At 50.1% G+C, this 13561-nt stretch overlaps 1 protein-coding gene across 1 annotated transcript in view; it reads right to left on the bottom strand.

Moving 5' to 3' along the window:
• SKI (SKI proto-oncogene) overlaps positions 1 to 7143 on the bottom strand; it is a 97219-nt gene extending 90076 nt beyond the window's left edge. Inside the window, exons 1-2 of the mRNA XM_014883950.2 lie at positions 7005 to 7143; positions 5974 to 6895 (exon numbers count right to left, since the gene is read on the bottom strand). Of these exons, the coding sequence (XP_014739436.1) occupies positions 5974 to 6885 (912 nt within the window). The 5' untranslated portion in view covers positions 6886 to 6895; positions 7005 to 7143. The remainder of the gene's footprint in view (positions 1 to 5973; positions 6896 to 7004) is intronic.
• Between the last annotated feature and the right edge of the window lie 6418 nt (positions 7144 to 13561).

Below are 13561 nucleotides of genomic sequence, written 5' to 3'. Positions count from 1 at the left end.
AAATAGATCAGCCTAGTAATTGATGGGATTCTATCAATAGATTCTCAACAATCCAGTAAAAGTCTTTTTTGTCTTATTTTTTTCCAAGATCCCCTTGTTGGATTTGGTGTAACTCTTCCATGACGGCTCCCTCTCAAATAAGAATTACAGAGTCAAGTCCAAAGCATGCTTTAAAATAAAACCAAAACAACTAAACCAAGCCAAATAGATATTATAAAAAAAAAAAAATCAGTGTCTTAATACTGCAGGCATGGAGACACAGCTCCTCATGTGATGGCAAAGCAGTCTGGCCAGCTGAGCCAGCAATGTGAGTTCAATCACCAGCGATCCCCAGTAAGCACCAGCCCACTCCTTACTGCACTGGGGACATTCAAACCCTTCACACTGGTGAAATTACTCTGCCGCAGATGAACATAAGGTGAGTTTTTCATGACACTGGGCAGTGCATCTGTACTGTAGCCAGCCCGAGGCCGTGGCCGTGGTGCTGGAGCCCCCCTGCTCTGGCAGTGCTGGGGGTGCAGATAAGGAACGCGAGGCTCCAGCCCTGCTGCGCTGCCCGGACACGCTCGCAGCAGCCTGGCGCAGACGCCTCCAGATGCTTTTACAACACCAATGCAAAGGCGCCTCTCAGCAAGTGCAAACACACCCTCCTGGGTCAGCCAGCCCCAGCCAGCGATAACTGGGCTCACAGCCTGCCAGGGACCAGGTGTCAGGCTCCCAGCACATCCAAAAAATAAGCGGTGTTTACACGCATCTTCAAAGCGTGCTACTGTTTGGGCAGAACACACGCCCAAGCCTGAAACCACAGAAATGGAGAGGCAAGCAAGACGGCCCAGACAATGGAGGGAGAGGCAGAGGTTTAAATATTTTAGGCAGCGATTTTCAAAAGCAGAGATTGCATATAATTCTCACCCTAATTCAAGAGAACTGACTTGAGGAACTTAGGAACTCTTCTGGAGCAAGAGAGAGCCGTGGTTGACTCAACACCATGAGATCATTGGCAGCAAACTCTTTGTCCAACATACATGCACGTACCTGCTGCTTTGCTCTCGATCTACAACATCTGTAAAACTGTTTGCACGCTTGGGAAGAACTGCTGATGTTTGCTTAAACACTGTCCTCTCCCTGGGTACACGGGATTTCCTTCAAGCTGGTGTCACTTTCGAAGTTCAACTTTTAAGCTGTAAAAGGCTTCTGAACTAAACTACTACCCCAAGACGCCAATGTTTTTGTTTCAGGGATTTTTAAGATTTTACTGGAGCATCTCTAAAACAATTCTTGAATATTGGGTAGAAGACATGACTTCAATATTCCATGGGAAAACAACTCAACTCTCAGTTCTCGGGCAAAAAATTTTGCAACGATATTTTTCATGCCAGTTTCTACCAAGAGGAATAGACCAGCCCTGCAGTCTGAACAGCACTGCCAGGGAATAAACTCAGAACCTCTCTGCTACACCCACCACCGGATATACCTATTAACAAATAAAGATTACTACTGCCAGGAGGCAGAACTTTAGGATAAGACACAAATTCCAGCTCTACTGCAGCCTTTCAGGTGGCCATAAAGCACAGCACAGCAGTCACTGGGCAGCACCTTAAAGCGCAGATCCTCCCTCCATCCGCGCCAGCGCCGCGCTGCTCCGCTCGCAGCAATTTGGGTTCTTTGATTCTGCTGCACACTTGACCTGGCTAAACCTTCCTCCAGCTGAGCGAGCTGCATGTTGTGGCAGCGCTGGGTTGGGAGGCATTGTGAAATAAAGTGGGAGGCCTCATGTGCTCATTTGTGTGTCAGTACCCAGAATGCTGCTTCTGGCTTCCAGCTACTTCATAGAAGTGCTGCTGGGACTTGAACCGTGGGAACACGGCAGCGCTGGGTGTGTGGGTGTGCTCACACGCGTGCAAGGACAGCTCTGCCTCTGCTGGGCCCTGCTCACAGCCAGTCCTGCCCAGGGTACACGTCTGGCACACAGGTGGGGAATCTCAAAGCGCTGTCAAACGTTGCTCGGTTCAGTGTTGGAGAAAAAGGGTTGGAAATAGACACAGTTGAACCCACCCTCCGCTGCTGGAAATAGCAACCAACAAAGCCTTCAGGGCTGCGTCTGAACTAATTCTGTGTGAGTGGAGCATCCTGATGTGAGGCAAGCAGGGAGCTGTCTGTCACACGGGAGTGGAGAGCAGTGCCACAGACACAGCGGGGACACATCGGTCCCACGGGACAGCACGCACCAGGCACCGCGAGCTGAGCCCAAGGAAAGGCTTTGGCATTGATGGTGGATTTCTAGGACCCTGTTCTGCAACCCTGCCAGGTTTTCCACATTTTTAATTTCCAGAAATACCCCAGAATGTAATGGCTGTGCTCCACACCAGTAATGGTGGATGAGATGAGACAGGTAAGGAAACAGGACACCCACACAGGTAAAAGCCGTGTTGGTGCAGAGAGAAAGCAAAGCACAACAAACCCTGCATGGGAAGGTGGAACCCAGTGAAGGACACAAAACAAGTAAAATGGAGAAGTTATACAGCTCAAGAAAAGAAAGAGCTTTGGGAAATGGCAGCAAGGTGAAAGACCTTATGGTAGGTCAGTTACTCATCCAAGCATAAACAAGGAGGATATAAAACCCCAAAATTTTAGAAGAGGGTAAAGAATGCGACTTAAGCCTTTATGGTCCCTACTCCAATTGTCACAACTCCCTCCAGCTTTTGGTTAAGACCCTTTGCTGACTTCACACAGGTCTGGACAAAGAGTTCTTCTGCAAGTGGAAAGACCAGGCGAGTCTTGTTCAACCAACACGGCTGACAGAGAGATCTCTGCATCTACACATCCATCTCCTGGTACAGAAGGATGGATATGCACTATAGATATTTGATGTAGAGAGAAATATGCGCTGGGAATGAAATATCTAGGAAAAGCTATGCCTTGTTGCAAAGCTTTAAAACCACGCCAAGGAAAAAAACGGAAAAGGGAAAAAAAAGAGAGGAAAAAAAGGCAGTTCTGCCACTACGCTGAATCTGCACCAGGGGCTTGTGCCAACCCAGCTCCTCCATTTAAGTCAGACCCTTAAAAGGCAGAGCTGTGCTGGCAGAACCTCCAGACCTCATCACAGAAACCTCATGGAGACACATGAAAAGGTCAAAACACTCACTGCTGCTTAAAGAGCCATAAAATCGGTCATATGTATCCCATGCTACCAACATACTACCAGAGCCCCAGGGAGAACACACCACACAAAGCAATGTGTCTACACACACAGAGAAATAAATTGAGAGACTGAAAAAAAAGGCCACTCCTGAAAGCAGAAAACCCAATATCTGACACAGCAGCTTACGACACATCACGCACACAAACACCTCTGCATGAAACAGAACAAAGCAAAGCTGAGATCTACATCAAAAAGGAAGCCCACCACAAAGACACATGTGCTTCACCCTTTCATCCCCAAGACAGCCAGAGCCCCACAGACACACAAAACCCACACAGGATTTAACACACACAGAATGGGACCATCCTGTCATTTCCTCAGTAGGCTCTAACTTTACTCCAACATTACTTGCCCCTGGCCACAGCCTACCAATCTTAGAGTCTGATTAAATCTCTCCGTAATTATCCGCACACACTGCTACAACACAAATGACCTTAGCATATGATATCCGTTGGCTAAGCCCAATGGAAAAAGACTTCAGGAAAAGGAAGGATAAGTGTACAAAACTCTGCCAGCACCGTCAGGGTCTCCTCAGGACTGCACTGTTTGAATAGAAGAGTCCTGAAGGCCTTGAAACTTAATATGAGATAAAACATTCTGTTTTCCCTACCCCATCGTCAGAGCACACACCACTCTATTCTTTCCCACCTCATTCATTGCCACCTTCCAGATGAATTTACGCAGGAGACTTAGAATTTCATCATGATCAATTTCGGGCGAAATTTTCCAAAAAATAGATGGCCACCATTTTTCCTCGCACAATTTTTGGCATTCACTATTAGATATCTTCAATTCACTCTGCAAGAAGTGCTGCACTCCAGGCAGATTTTGGAGGGTGAGGTAAGAGTGTTTCTCGTGTTCTGAACTAGGACCTATGAAACGGTCCCCAAAAAACCTGAGGTTTAGTAACCTTTTCTTGTTCTCCTTCTGCAGCCTCGCCTGGGGTGTTGGATAAATGATGCGGTTGAAGAGAACACTGAAAAAGCTTTGCAAGAAAAGGAAAGCACTTCTCTACTAACACTCATTTTAATTAGACTCTGGAAATGACTGAGCCAGGGGAACAAGACCTTTCTACAACAAAAATGTGGAGATTTCTTCATTTTACTTCCCAAACGAAGCATGCCCTAGAAAATTCCTTTCCCAGCATGAAAAAATGTCTCCAGTTTGAGAGCCATATTCTCCTCTCACATGCATGTAGATCTATCCCACCATTCCATCTCGGCACATGACTGTCGGAGAATAGACAAGCCATTAAAAACACATCCACCTCCAACCACGGGGATAATGTGCCTCATTACAGCCCAGCTTTGTCACAGCGTCCTGACACTCCGGGGAGGAAAAGGAGGGGTGAGGACAAGGACTGAGCCGGGGGCCAGGAGAGAAACTGGAACTGCAAGAGACTCAGCTCCTTAATCCAGAAGTGTGCAGCCCGGTCAGATGGGCTCACTGGGCCTCTTAGTCTGGTTGTGGAATTACTGTACTGTTGGCACAGCATTTTTTTTTTTTTAAATCTGGGGTTTGCCTGGGTATTTTTGTTGCATTTTTTTATAAAAAAAAGCTCTACCTTAATCAGTGTGTGTCTTCCCCTTTAAACAGGTATTTGGTAAGTTAATTCAGACTTTTCACAGTAGGCTTTAAACATCGCTTCTCATTTCCAGGCTTGTGTATTGCCCCTGCGCTCCAGACACACAACTCCAAAGTCTGGGAATCTCTGACAGTGAGGCAGAGCCCAACCAACAAACCTGCAGGGCAGAACCGGGGAGGCAGGAGTTTGCTTTCCCCTCGCACCGGGGGGAAGGAGCAGGAAGCAGAATTGCTCATCCCCAGCCAGTTGCACCATCCCAGGAGCCAGACAGACAAACAGACAGACAGACAAACAGACATCCCGGTGTCTGCGAGTCCCCAAGGCCTTGTGGCACTGCTGCCCATGGAGCAGGACCGGTGCCAGATGCCAAGGCAGCCTCCCACCCACACATCAGGGATTCTGGGATCTAAAGGCAGCTCAGACTGAAAGAAAAACAAGTGGCACCTAAAAAAAATGTGCTTTAGCTGTCTGGCTCAGCACAGCACGGCATGGAATACCTTAAGGAGCTGTTGCAGCTGGCCCTAGACAGAGTCATTCGCTGGATGTATACATAATCCAATATACAAAAGCCTGTCTGCTGGGGAAATTTAGGCTCCACAGGGATACTCTAAAAGCAGGGACTTCTCCATTCACATTCCAAACACTTCATCTGTAAACCAGTAACCTGCACTACCGGCATAATTTTTTTCTTAACAGGCACATTTTTTTTCCATACAAGCATTTAGAGCATTCATCCCACACCTCCATCCCCGGTGACACTCAGTCGACCAGAAAAGTGCATGGACTTGTGTCTGGAGCCATCAGTACCTGCTCCTTTTTTCTGGCTTCTTCCTTGCCTTGACCCCTGAGTGAAGAAGCCCTCGAGGACCCGAAATCACGCACTGCCAGATAAAGTCTGGGGCAGTGTGATGGGCTTCAAAGATCAAGGTCCACACATAGTAAAATATACAAATACGCGTACGTAATTTAAACAAACTCCAACCACCGTGGTCAAAACACAACCAGAGAAATAAAGGTGCCATCTCGAGCACTGCTTCTCCACAGTGACACACACGCGGGGAGAATGGAGAACACGCTTAAAATTGCTGAATGACTCCGAGGAAAAGCAGCCGGTAACAATTTGGGTATATCGATGAACGTTACCGAAATCCCCCCCGCCCCCTTTAAAATTACAGGCACCACTTACCCGGGGGGCTTTCCTCTTGTATTTGTTGTTATAGTCAAATTTTTCTTTCATTTCATCTAAGAGCTGGCCCAGTCTAGCTTTCTCCTCTTTCCCAGCATAATCCTGGCTGAGGAGGATATAGGATCTCCAGTTTGCAGAGTCAAAGCCCCAGTGGCAAGTCCTGTTTTCCAGCGATTTGTGAGAGTGGACCACAAATTTGTGAGGTGGGTACATGAGCCTGCAGTCCAAGCACTGGATGCAGGCTGCGCTGGGATTACTGTAAAGCTCTGGCACCAGGAGTCCCTTACACTTCCCAAAGCACTCATGATACACCTTGAAGCTCTTCTCCGTGAGCTCCAGCTCAATTGTGCTAGAGAATTCCTTCTTGCAGTGGGGAGGATATGTGCCACCATAAAGCAAGGCGTTACAAAGCCTCTCAGCATCAGTTTTCGTGATGAGCCCGCAGGAAGGAGCGGAGAAGGGCAGGATGCCCATGACTTTGAGGATTTCCAGCTGGTCAGCAGTGCATCTGGAGCAGTAAATATGTAGCTCATCACACACCGAATTAATCTGCTGCAGGGAGAAGTCCCTGAGCACCGAGTTCAGGATCTGGGGCAAGCAAAGCCGCTTCTCTCCGCCCACCACGAAGCAGGAGATGGTTTCCCCTTCCAGGATGGTCTCGCACCTCTCCGTGGATCTGTCCGAGGGCATGAAGAAGGGACCAGGCATGACCGGAGGAGGCTGGATCGGGGGCAGATGCAGTACAGGTTCCGCTGGGTCTTTGCCATTGTCTTTCTTGTACATCTCCTGTGCCCATCGTGCCGAGAAAGCAGCAGGGCCACCCAGGGAGCTCATAGAGCTCAGATGAAACTGTTCCAAGGTCTTCTGCAGTCCTGGATGAGGCTGGAAGCTGCTTCTACTTACAGTCTCCATTTTTTAGTTTCTATTCCCAAAACAAACAGCAAAAATCCCCAGTTATCTTCCACCCTGATGCAAATCCACTTAAGGGATTTTTTTTAAGGAAAAAATATGAACAAAATAAAACAACCCACCCTTGTGTTTTTTCCTCCTTCTCACTCAGCAATCCACTAACGGAGAGGAAATAAATCCTTTTGTATGCGTGTCTCTCTCTTCTTTCTTTTCTCTTGGTTCGCGTTACAATTTCAAACCCTCCAAGTCTCCAAGCTGCCCCGATGGAGCAGAGAATCACGGCAAAAAGAGGTCTTCATCCGAGCACTCACCCCCTCAGCCAACCCCCAGGCAAACCAATCCCTCCTCCCACACCTCCAACACACACTCACTCACACACACACACACACACACACACACACACACCACCCACAGAAACACAAAAAGTCTGTGCCACGCTCCGAGCACCCGGGGCTCAAATATGTTCTGGCGGCTGCTGCTTCTCTGCAGTGATCCCCCTTCTGTCCATATCCACCGAGGGAAGGCGCGGGGGAGGAAAGTAAAAAGCAGGAGGAGGCAGAACGCTCGGTCTGTGGAAGGAACAACGCAGGAGAAAAGGCCCAAATCTCCGGCACTGCCAAAGCGGCGCGGGGGCTCCGCACGGGCGAAGAGCGGCTCCGCTGCCCCTCGTGGTCCCTCTGCTCGGCCTGGGAGGGCTCCTCGGCTCTCGGCTCGCCTTCCTTCTCTTACTTCTGCCGGTGCTCTCGTTGTGCCGTGGGGAGCCGCGGTGAGAGCGCGCACATCCTCCCAGCTCCTCTTTCCAGCAGTGACTGAGAGTGCCTGAGAGCTGAGCTAATGCAGGCGGGCTCAGCCTCCCGCCCTCCGCCTCCCCCCCTCTGTTTGTTGGTGTCTGCCTCAGTCATTGAATCCCGGCCAAGAATGTGACCAACTCCCCGGGCCGGGCTCTTCCAGGAACAGCGCCCGCCTCCCCCTTCGCGCTGCGCCCAGACCGGCCGGGATGTGCTGGGATCAGCCGAGCCGAGCCCGGCCGAGCCGAGCCCCGCCGAGCCGAGCCGAGCCGCTGCACGGGCGGGCCGGGCCAGTCCAACCGAGCCGAGCGCAACCGAGCTGATCTAAGCCCGGCCGCTCCGAGCCGAACCGAGCTGGGATGAGCCGAGTCCAGCCGAGCCGAACCGAACCGAGCTGTGCTGAGTGGTTCCGACCCGAAACGAACCGAGCTGTGTTGAGTGGTGCCGAGCCAAACCGAGCCGTGCCGAGCCGAGCCGAACCGTGCCGAGCTCAGCCGAACCGAACCGAGCCGAGCCTCTGCACGGGCGGGCGCGCGGCGCGGCCCCGGCGGCAGCGGCGGCGAGGGAGGGAGGGAGCGGGGGGGAGGATAAACTGCTGGGTTCACGGACCGCCGCGCCGCCAAGGAGGGGCGGTAGGGCGAGGGCTTTTTCCCTCTCGCCGCTGGATTTCTGGCAGCGGTGCAATGGAACAGGCGCGGGAAGCGGCGCTGGCCGCTCTCGCCCGGGCACGGAGCGTGTGTGAGCACTCACGGAGCCTTGCCCGGCGTCAACTGCGGGCACACACCCCGCGCCGACAGCAATCACAGGCGTGAGAGCGCGACTGATGGGCGACAGCCGCGCGGGACGAGAGCGCATCCTCGGGGCGCCGCGGGGCACCGGAGCCCCGAACCCACTGAGCGCTACCGGCGAGCGACACACGTGTGCCTCCCTGTCCCGACACACGTGTGCTCCCTTGCTCCTACACACATGTGTTCCCCGCTCCCGGTACACGTCACACGCTCCTTCCACCCACGGGCGACGCTCAACGCGTGGAAGGAGCGAGAGGCGCAACCGCAGCGCGGGTGGGCAGGGGCTGGGGGCTGTCCGAGCCCCGCTGGAGAAGGAAGGCAGAGGCAGCACTAAGGGCACGCTGGTGGCACACAGGCTGGTGGCACACAGGCTGGTGGTACACAGGCGGGTCGGCTCCTGAGCTCCCACCCGCGGGGCCGGGGCTGTCCGGAGTGTCCGAGACTGTCCAGACTGTCCGGAGTGTCCGGAGTGTCCCAGACTGTCCGGCGTGTCCGGGGGCACCGAGCGCCCCCGCACGCCGGGGACGGGCGCCCTCTACCGACCGATGAGAGATCACCGCGACCGGCCCGCACAACTGGGGCACGGACACCACTGACCACTGACCACTGACCGGGACACGGACACCACTGACCACTGACCGGGACACGGACACCACTGACCACTGACCACTGACCGGGACACGGACACCACTGACCGGGGCACGGACACCACTGACCACTGACCACTGACCGGGACACGGACACCACTGACCGGGGCACGGACACCACTGACCGGGACACGGACACCACTGACCACTGACCGGGGCATGGACACCACTGACCACTGACGGGGACACGGACACCACTGACCATGGCACAGACACCACTGACCACTGCCCAGGGCACAGACATGCACTGACCATGGCACAGACACCTACTGCTTGGGGCACTGACATATCCACTGTCCCTAGCACGGCCGCACACTGGCCATAGCATGGACATACACTGCCCATGGCACGGACAGTCATTGACCATGGCATGGACACCACTCACCACTGACCATGGCACGGACACCAACTGACCACAGCATGGGCACCCACTGACCATGACACAGGCTCCTGGTCCCTATAACATGGATATTCACTGCCCATGGCATGGACACACACTAATCATGGCACAGACACCCACTGCCCAAGGCATGGACACCAACTGACCACAGCACAGACACCCACTGCCCAAGGCATGGACATGCACTGCCCAGCAGCGCTGCCAACTCCATTATGGATTTATTATTCAGGTCAGGAGTGAGATGCTCTTACTTTCCATTATTATTAAATTTCAAAGAAAAAAACCTGTGTCTTCTCCCATTTTTTTGCTTCTGGACTGCACGCCCAGAATTCTAACAAACATTTCAACCACCACTTAGCATCACCATAAGGAACAAGCTGAAAAGGTTTCCACTGTTATCTCAGAGCTCTGTCAATTGTGTGCCAAAAAGGGCTGGGGAGCACTTTCACACCAGCATAATTGTTAATAGTGTTTGTAATGCAACAAGGACTTTAAGCACTGCTCATCCATAGAGTGTGACTGAGGGACACAGACACTGAATTTTGGATAGTCTCATCTGGAAATGTTCATGGCAGTGGAACAGCAGAAAAAACACATCAGGACAAAAGAGGAGGAGCAAACAGACAAATATCCAAACAGTGCTTAAAAGAGCAATTGGAAAACAAGCACGCTGTGATTTACTCAGACTCGTTGTAATGGGGCAGGGCACACACCAAACTCTTGTGTTTTACTTGCACTTTTATATTCTGAAATCCCATTCGGAATAAAGGGAAAAGGTGTAAGAGTTGTATAAGAGCTTTGACCTTGCCCCTAAGGCAGCATTTCCCCTGAGAGGAACCCACTCTCACATACCCAACTTAGACATCAACCCCCAAAGTGCCAAATGGCTTCAGAAGAGACAGGACCCAAACACATTGGGCCAGGTCAGCTGCTGTGTCTTCATGTGCTCAGAGAAGACATTTGGAGGATCTTCACCAAATTGCTTTAATACAAAGCCACTGGTAGCAAGAAGGACCCTGGAAGTTTCTGTTTATACAATCCATCACACGTGGATTTGGTGATCCATGAGTGGGATTTTTAGATATTATCACAATACCAAGGTCTAAAGATGGGATTTAACAATTTAGGCCATACAGTCCTTGTTGATTCCTGATGCTAAAGAAGTAAGCACATTAAGAGAAAGCAGGGCTAAGAATATTTCACACTGGGTAACAGGATAATCTGAAAGGTTTTGGTTAAGAATAATTTTTAATTATATTATTCAGAAGGTCCATGTGGTACCTTTCAATAATATGAGGGACATCCATCCACTCCACCATTTCCAAACTGAAGGGTGTGCTTTGGTAGAACGAAAACCCCTCCCATCATTCAGCCTCCTCTTAGGGAAGCTCTGACTGTGACTGTGACAAGGGAGAAGCACCAGACACACAGTGAATTCCCCCAGGGCTGTGGCAGTTGACCAGACTGTCATCAGAGACGCTCGGATACAATGGGGACCAGCAGCAGGATCACTCCCTAGATGGATTTAGTGCAGTTTCAGGCTTTTTTTTTTTAATCCACTAAAATATAAATGGCCAGATATACTCAAACATCACATATGGAGTTCCTGATTGTTTTAAAGAACCAAATAAATGCCTGCAGGAAGTTCGGATAGCAATGGAAAAGCTTCTCAGCTCTGGAAGCTGGGGTTTGGGGTTTTTTTTTCACTCACTCTCCTTCATCTTTGAGAAAGAAAGGACAGCAAGCAGTAGTTGCAGTTCATTTTAAGAGAGGTGCCATTTTCTCTTCCAAATGACTTTTTAATGCAAGTAAATCACTGGATGGTGCAACAGATTGTTTATGGGTGGAATTCGTAAATGGAATTCCTGAAGCAGAGGGGACTACCAAAGAGACAGGAAGGATGGTCTTGTGGTTAAGACAGAAAACTCAGGACATCTGGGGTCTATTCCCAGATCTCCCACAGATTTCCTGTTGCCTTGGGCAAGTTGCTCAGTCTCTCTGTGCCTCAGTTTCTGTATCTGCAATACTCAGACAGTGAGCAATTGGAGTGGCAGATTCCAAACTGAAAGCCATGACGGGACAGCTTCAACTCCTGCAGCAAGAACACAGCAAAACTTGCACGTCTTTCCATCCCACAGACTGTGCAGAACTAACCAGCAGCAGGGCAGGAGAAGGGGGACTGAAGGAGCTGTCATGTGGCATTAAGGTGACAGTGGCTTCTCAAGTGAGCGCCGCATCTAAAAATCAGATTAATCTGTCCCCCAGTCACTGCTTGTCTTGCTCCAGTTCCAAAGCCCTGGAGTTGGAGAAAGGAGAGGGGAAAAATATCTCCGAGGAAGGGCCCTAACACCACAGTGTTTTTCTCACTCTCTCCCTCTTCTCCTCCCCCTCTCCATTGGCTTCAAGGCCAACAGCTCCTGGAACACAAACACTCTTGTAAACTTCTGAACCACACAGCCCTATGGTGGGTGGGTGTTTGCTCCCTGCCTGCCAGTTCCAATCCACCCACAGATTCCAAAGGCCCAGAACAAAAAGCAGACTCCATTTTCCATATTTAACAGGCAGTTCTGCTCCCTCCCCATCGCCTTCACTCGGTGCCTCTCCCCCGCACCGGGTCCCACCTTCTGCACGTCCCCCGGGCTGGGGGGATGTTTGTGCCTGTGTTTGTACACACACAGCAGAAGTGCCTTCCCAGAGGCTTCCCCCCAGCCCCCTCTGCTTCTCGCTGCCTGCCTGCTCGGGGAGAGCTGGGGATTAGCAAGGGCTGTGCTGCATATTGCAGCTATTTGACAAAACGTTTGGGAAGGGCCTATTGTGAAGATTGTGAAGAAGGAAGGGAGGGGGGGAGCGTGGGTGCGAATGCGACACGTCAAAATTCCTGCTGCAGCTCACATTAGACAGCACAGCCCTTGGAGCAGCCAATTTCCACTTTCTCCATGCTTGTACTGTACATATTCATTGCTAATTGTGACAGAAGTAAAACAATTTCTGCATGGCCAGGATATTTCCTTCCCTCTTTGCCTTTAGAGATTATCATTTATCAAAGTCGTCATTTTCACTGATAAATTACAGTGAAACTGGGGAATGCCAAACTATCCAGAACCTGAGGAATAAGGTTTCAAACTCTATGTTGGAAAGGATTATCTGAGAGCCAGGTGGTCTTTTTCATTCAAATGTTTCAATTTTTCATCAACACGCATATTCTACTTACAGAAAATTACTTCACAAATGTGAACTAAATTATCTTTTCGGCCAAAATTAATTTTGAAACATTTATTTTAAAGATCCACTTCTTTTTGTACATATTTCTCTGAGATATGCACTGAAATAAGTGAATTTAAGACATGTAAAAAGTCACCAAAAACGTTTCTAGAATAAGTCATATTTAAGATGAACAAACAAAAATTTTCTCTGTCTGAGAAGGTCAGCAATAGACTCATGACAACGAAAACAGTCTTTTTTTTTTTTAATGAATGGAAAAGTCAACTATTTACAGCACACCTTTCAGGGCAAAGAGCTCAGTGAGGTGGCTGGGACTTTTCAGCAGTGGTACCAATGTGGTTTAGGGCTTTGGTTCAGCTCATTTATTTTATTTTACCCCTGGGGCAATTTCTCTCAGAGAACCCCATGGATCCAGAACTCATCATTATTTCCTTAACCCTTTTCCAAATTCCTGGCTCTGTTCAGCTCAGCTCCATGGCCTGTCTCCTGTATCTTTTATATCTTTCCCAAGTACAGAACCTCTTGGTCATGGCCCATTGGCCATATATCCATGATGAATACATGTAATGAACATATGACCTGCTTAAAACATGACTTGCTCTCACCTAAAATTCATATTTAATTTGCAGGAAAGCATCAGGCATCCTAGGAAGTATGGGAGGTGAGGGGTTGTTAAAAGCACAGGAAAGAGTTCTCCATTTTTTGGATTTTTTTTGTACCAAGTTGCCTGGTATGTTGCTCAGGGCTACCCCTCCCTCCCTCACACTCTCTGCACCTACATGTCCTGGTGGACGCTGCCAAACACCTCATTAAAAAAAAAAAAAATCCAAAAAA

The sequence above is a fragment of the Sturnus vulgaris genome, chromosome 25, assembly GCF_052056855.1.
Source record: "Sturnus vulgaris isolate bStuVul1 chromosome 25, bStuVul1.hap1, whole genome shotgun sequence".
NCBI classification, from domain to species: domain Eukaryota; kingdom Metazoa; phylum Chordata; class Aves; order Passeriformes; family Sturnidae; genus Sturnus; species Sturnus vulgaris.
Note: the sequence above shows the minus strand (reverse complement) of the source record. Positions and strands in the feature narration are given on the sequence as shown.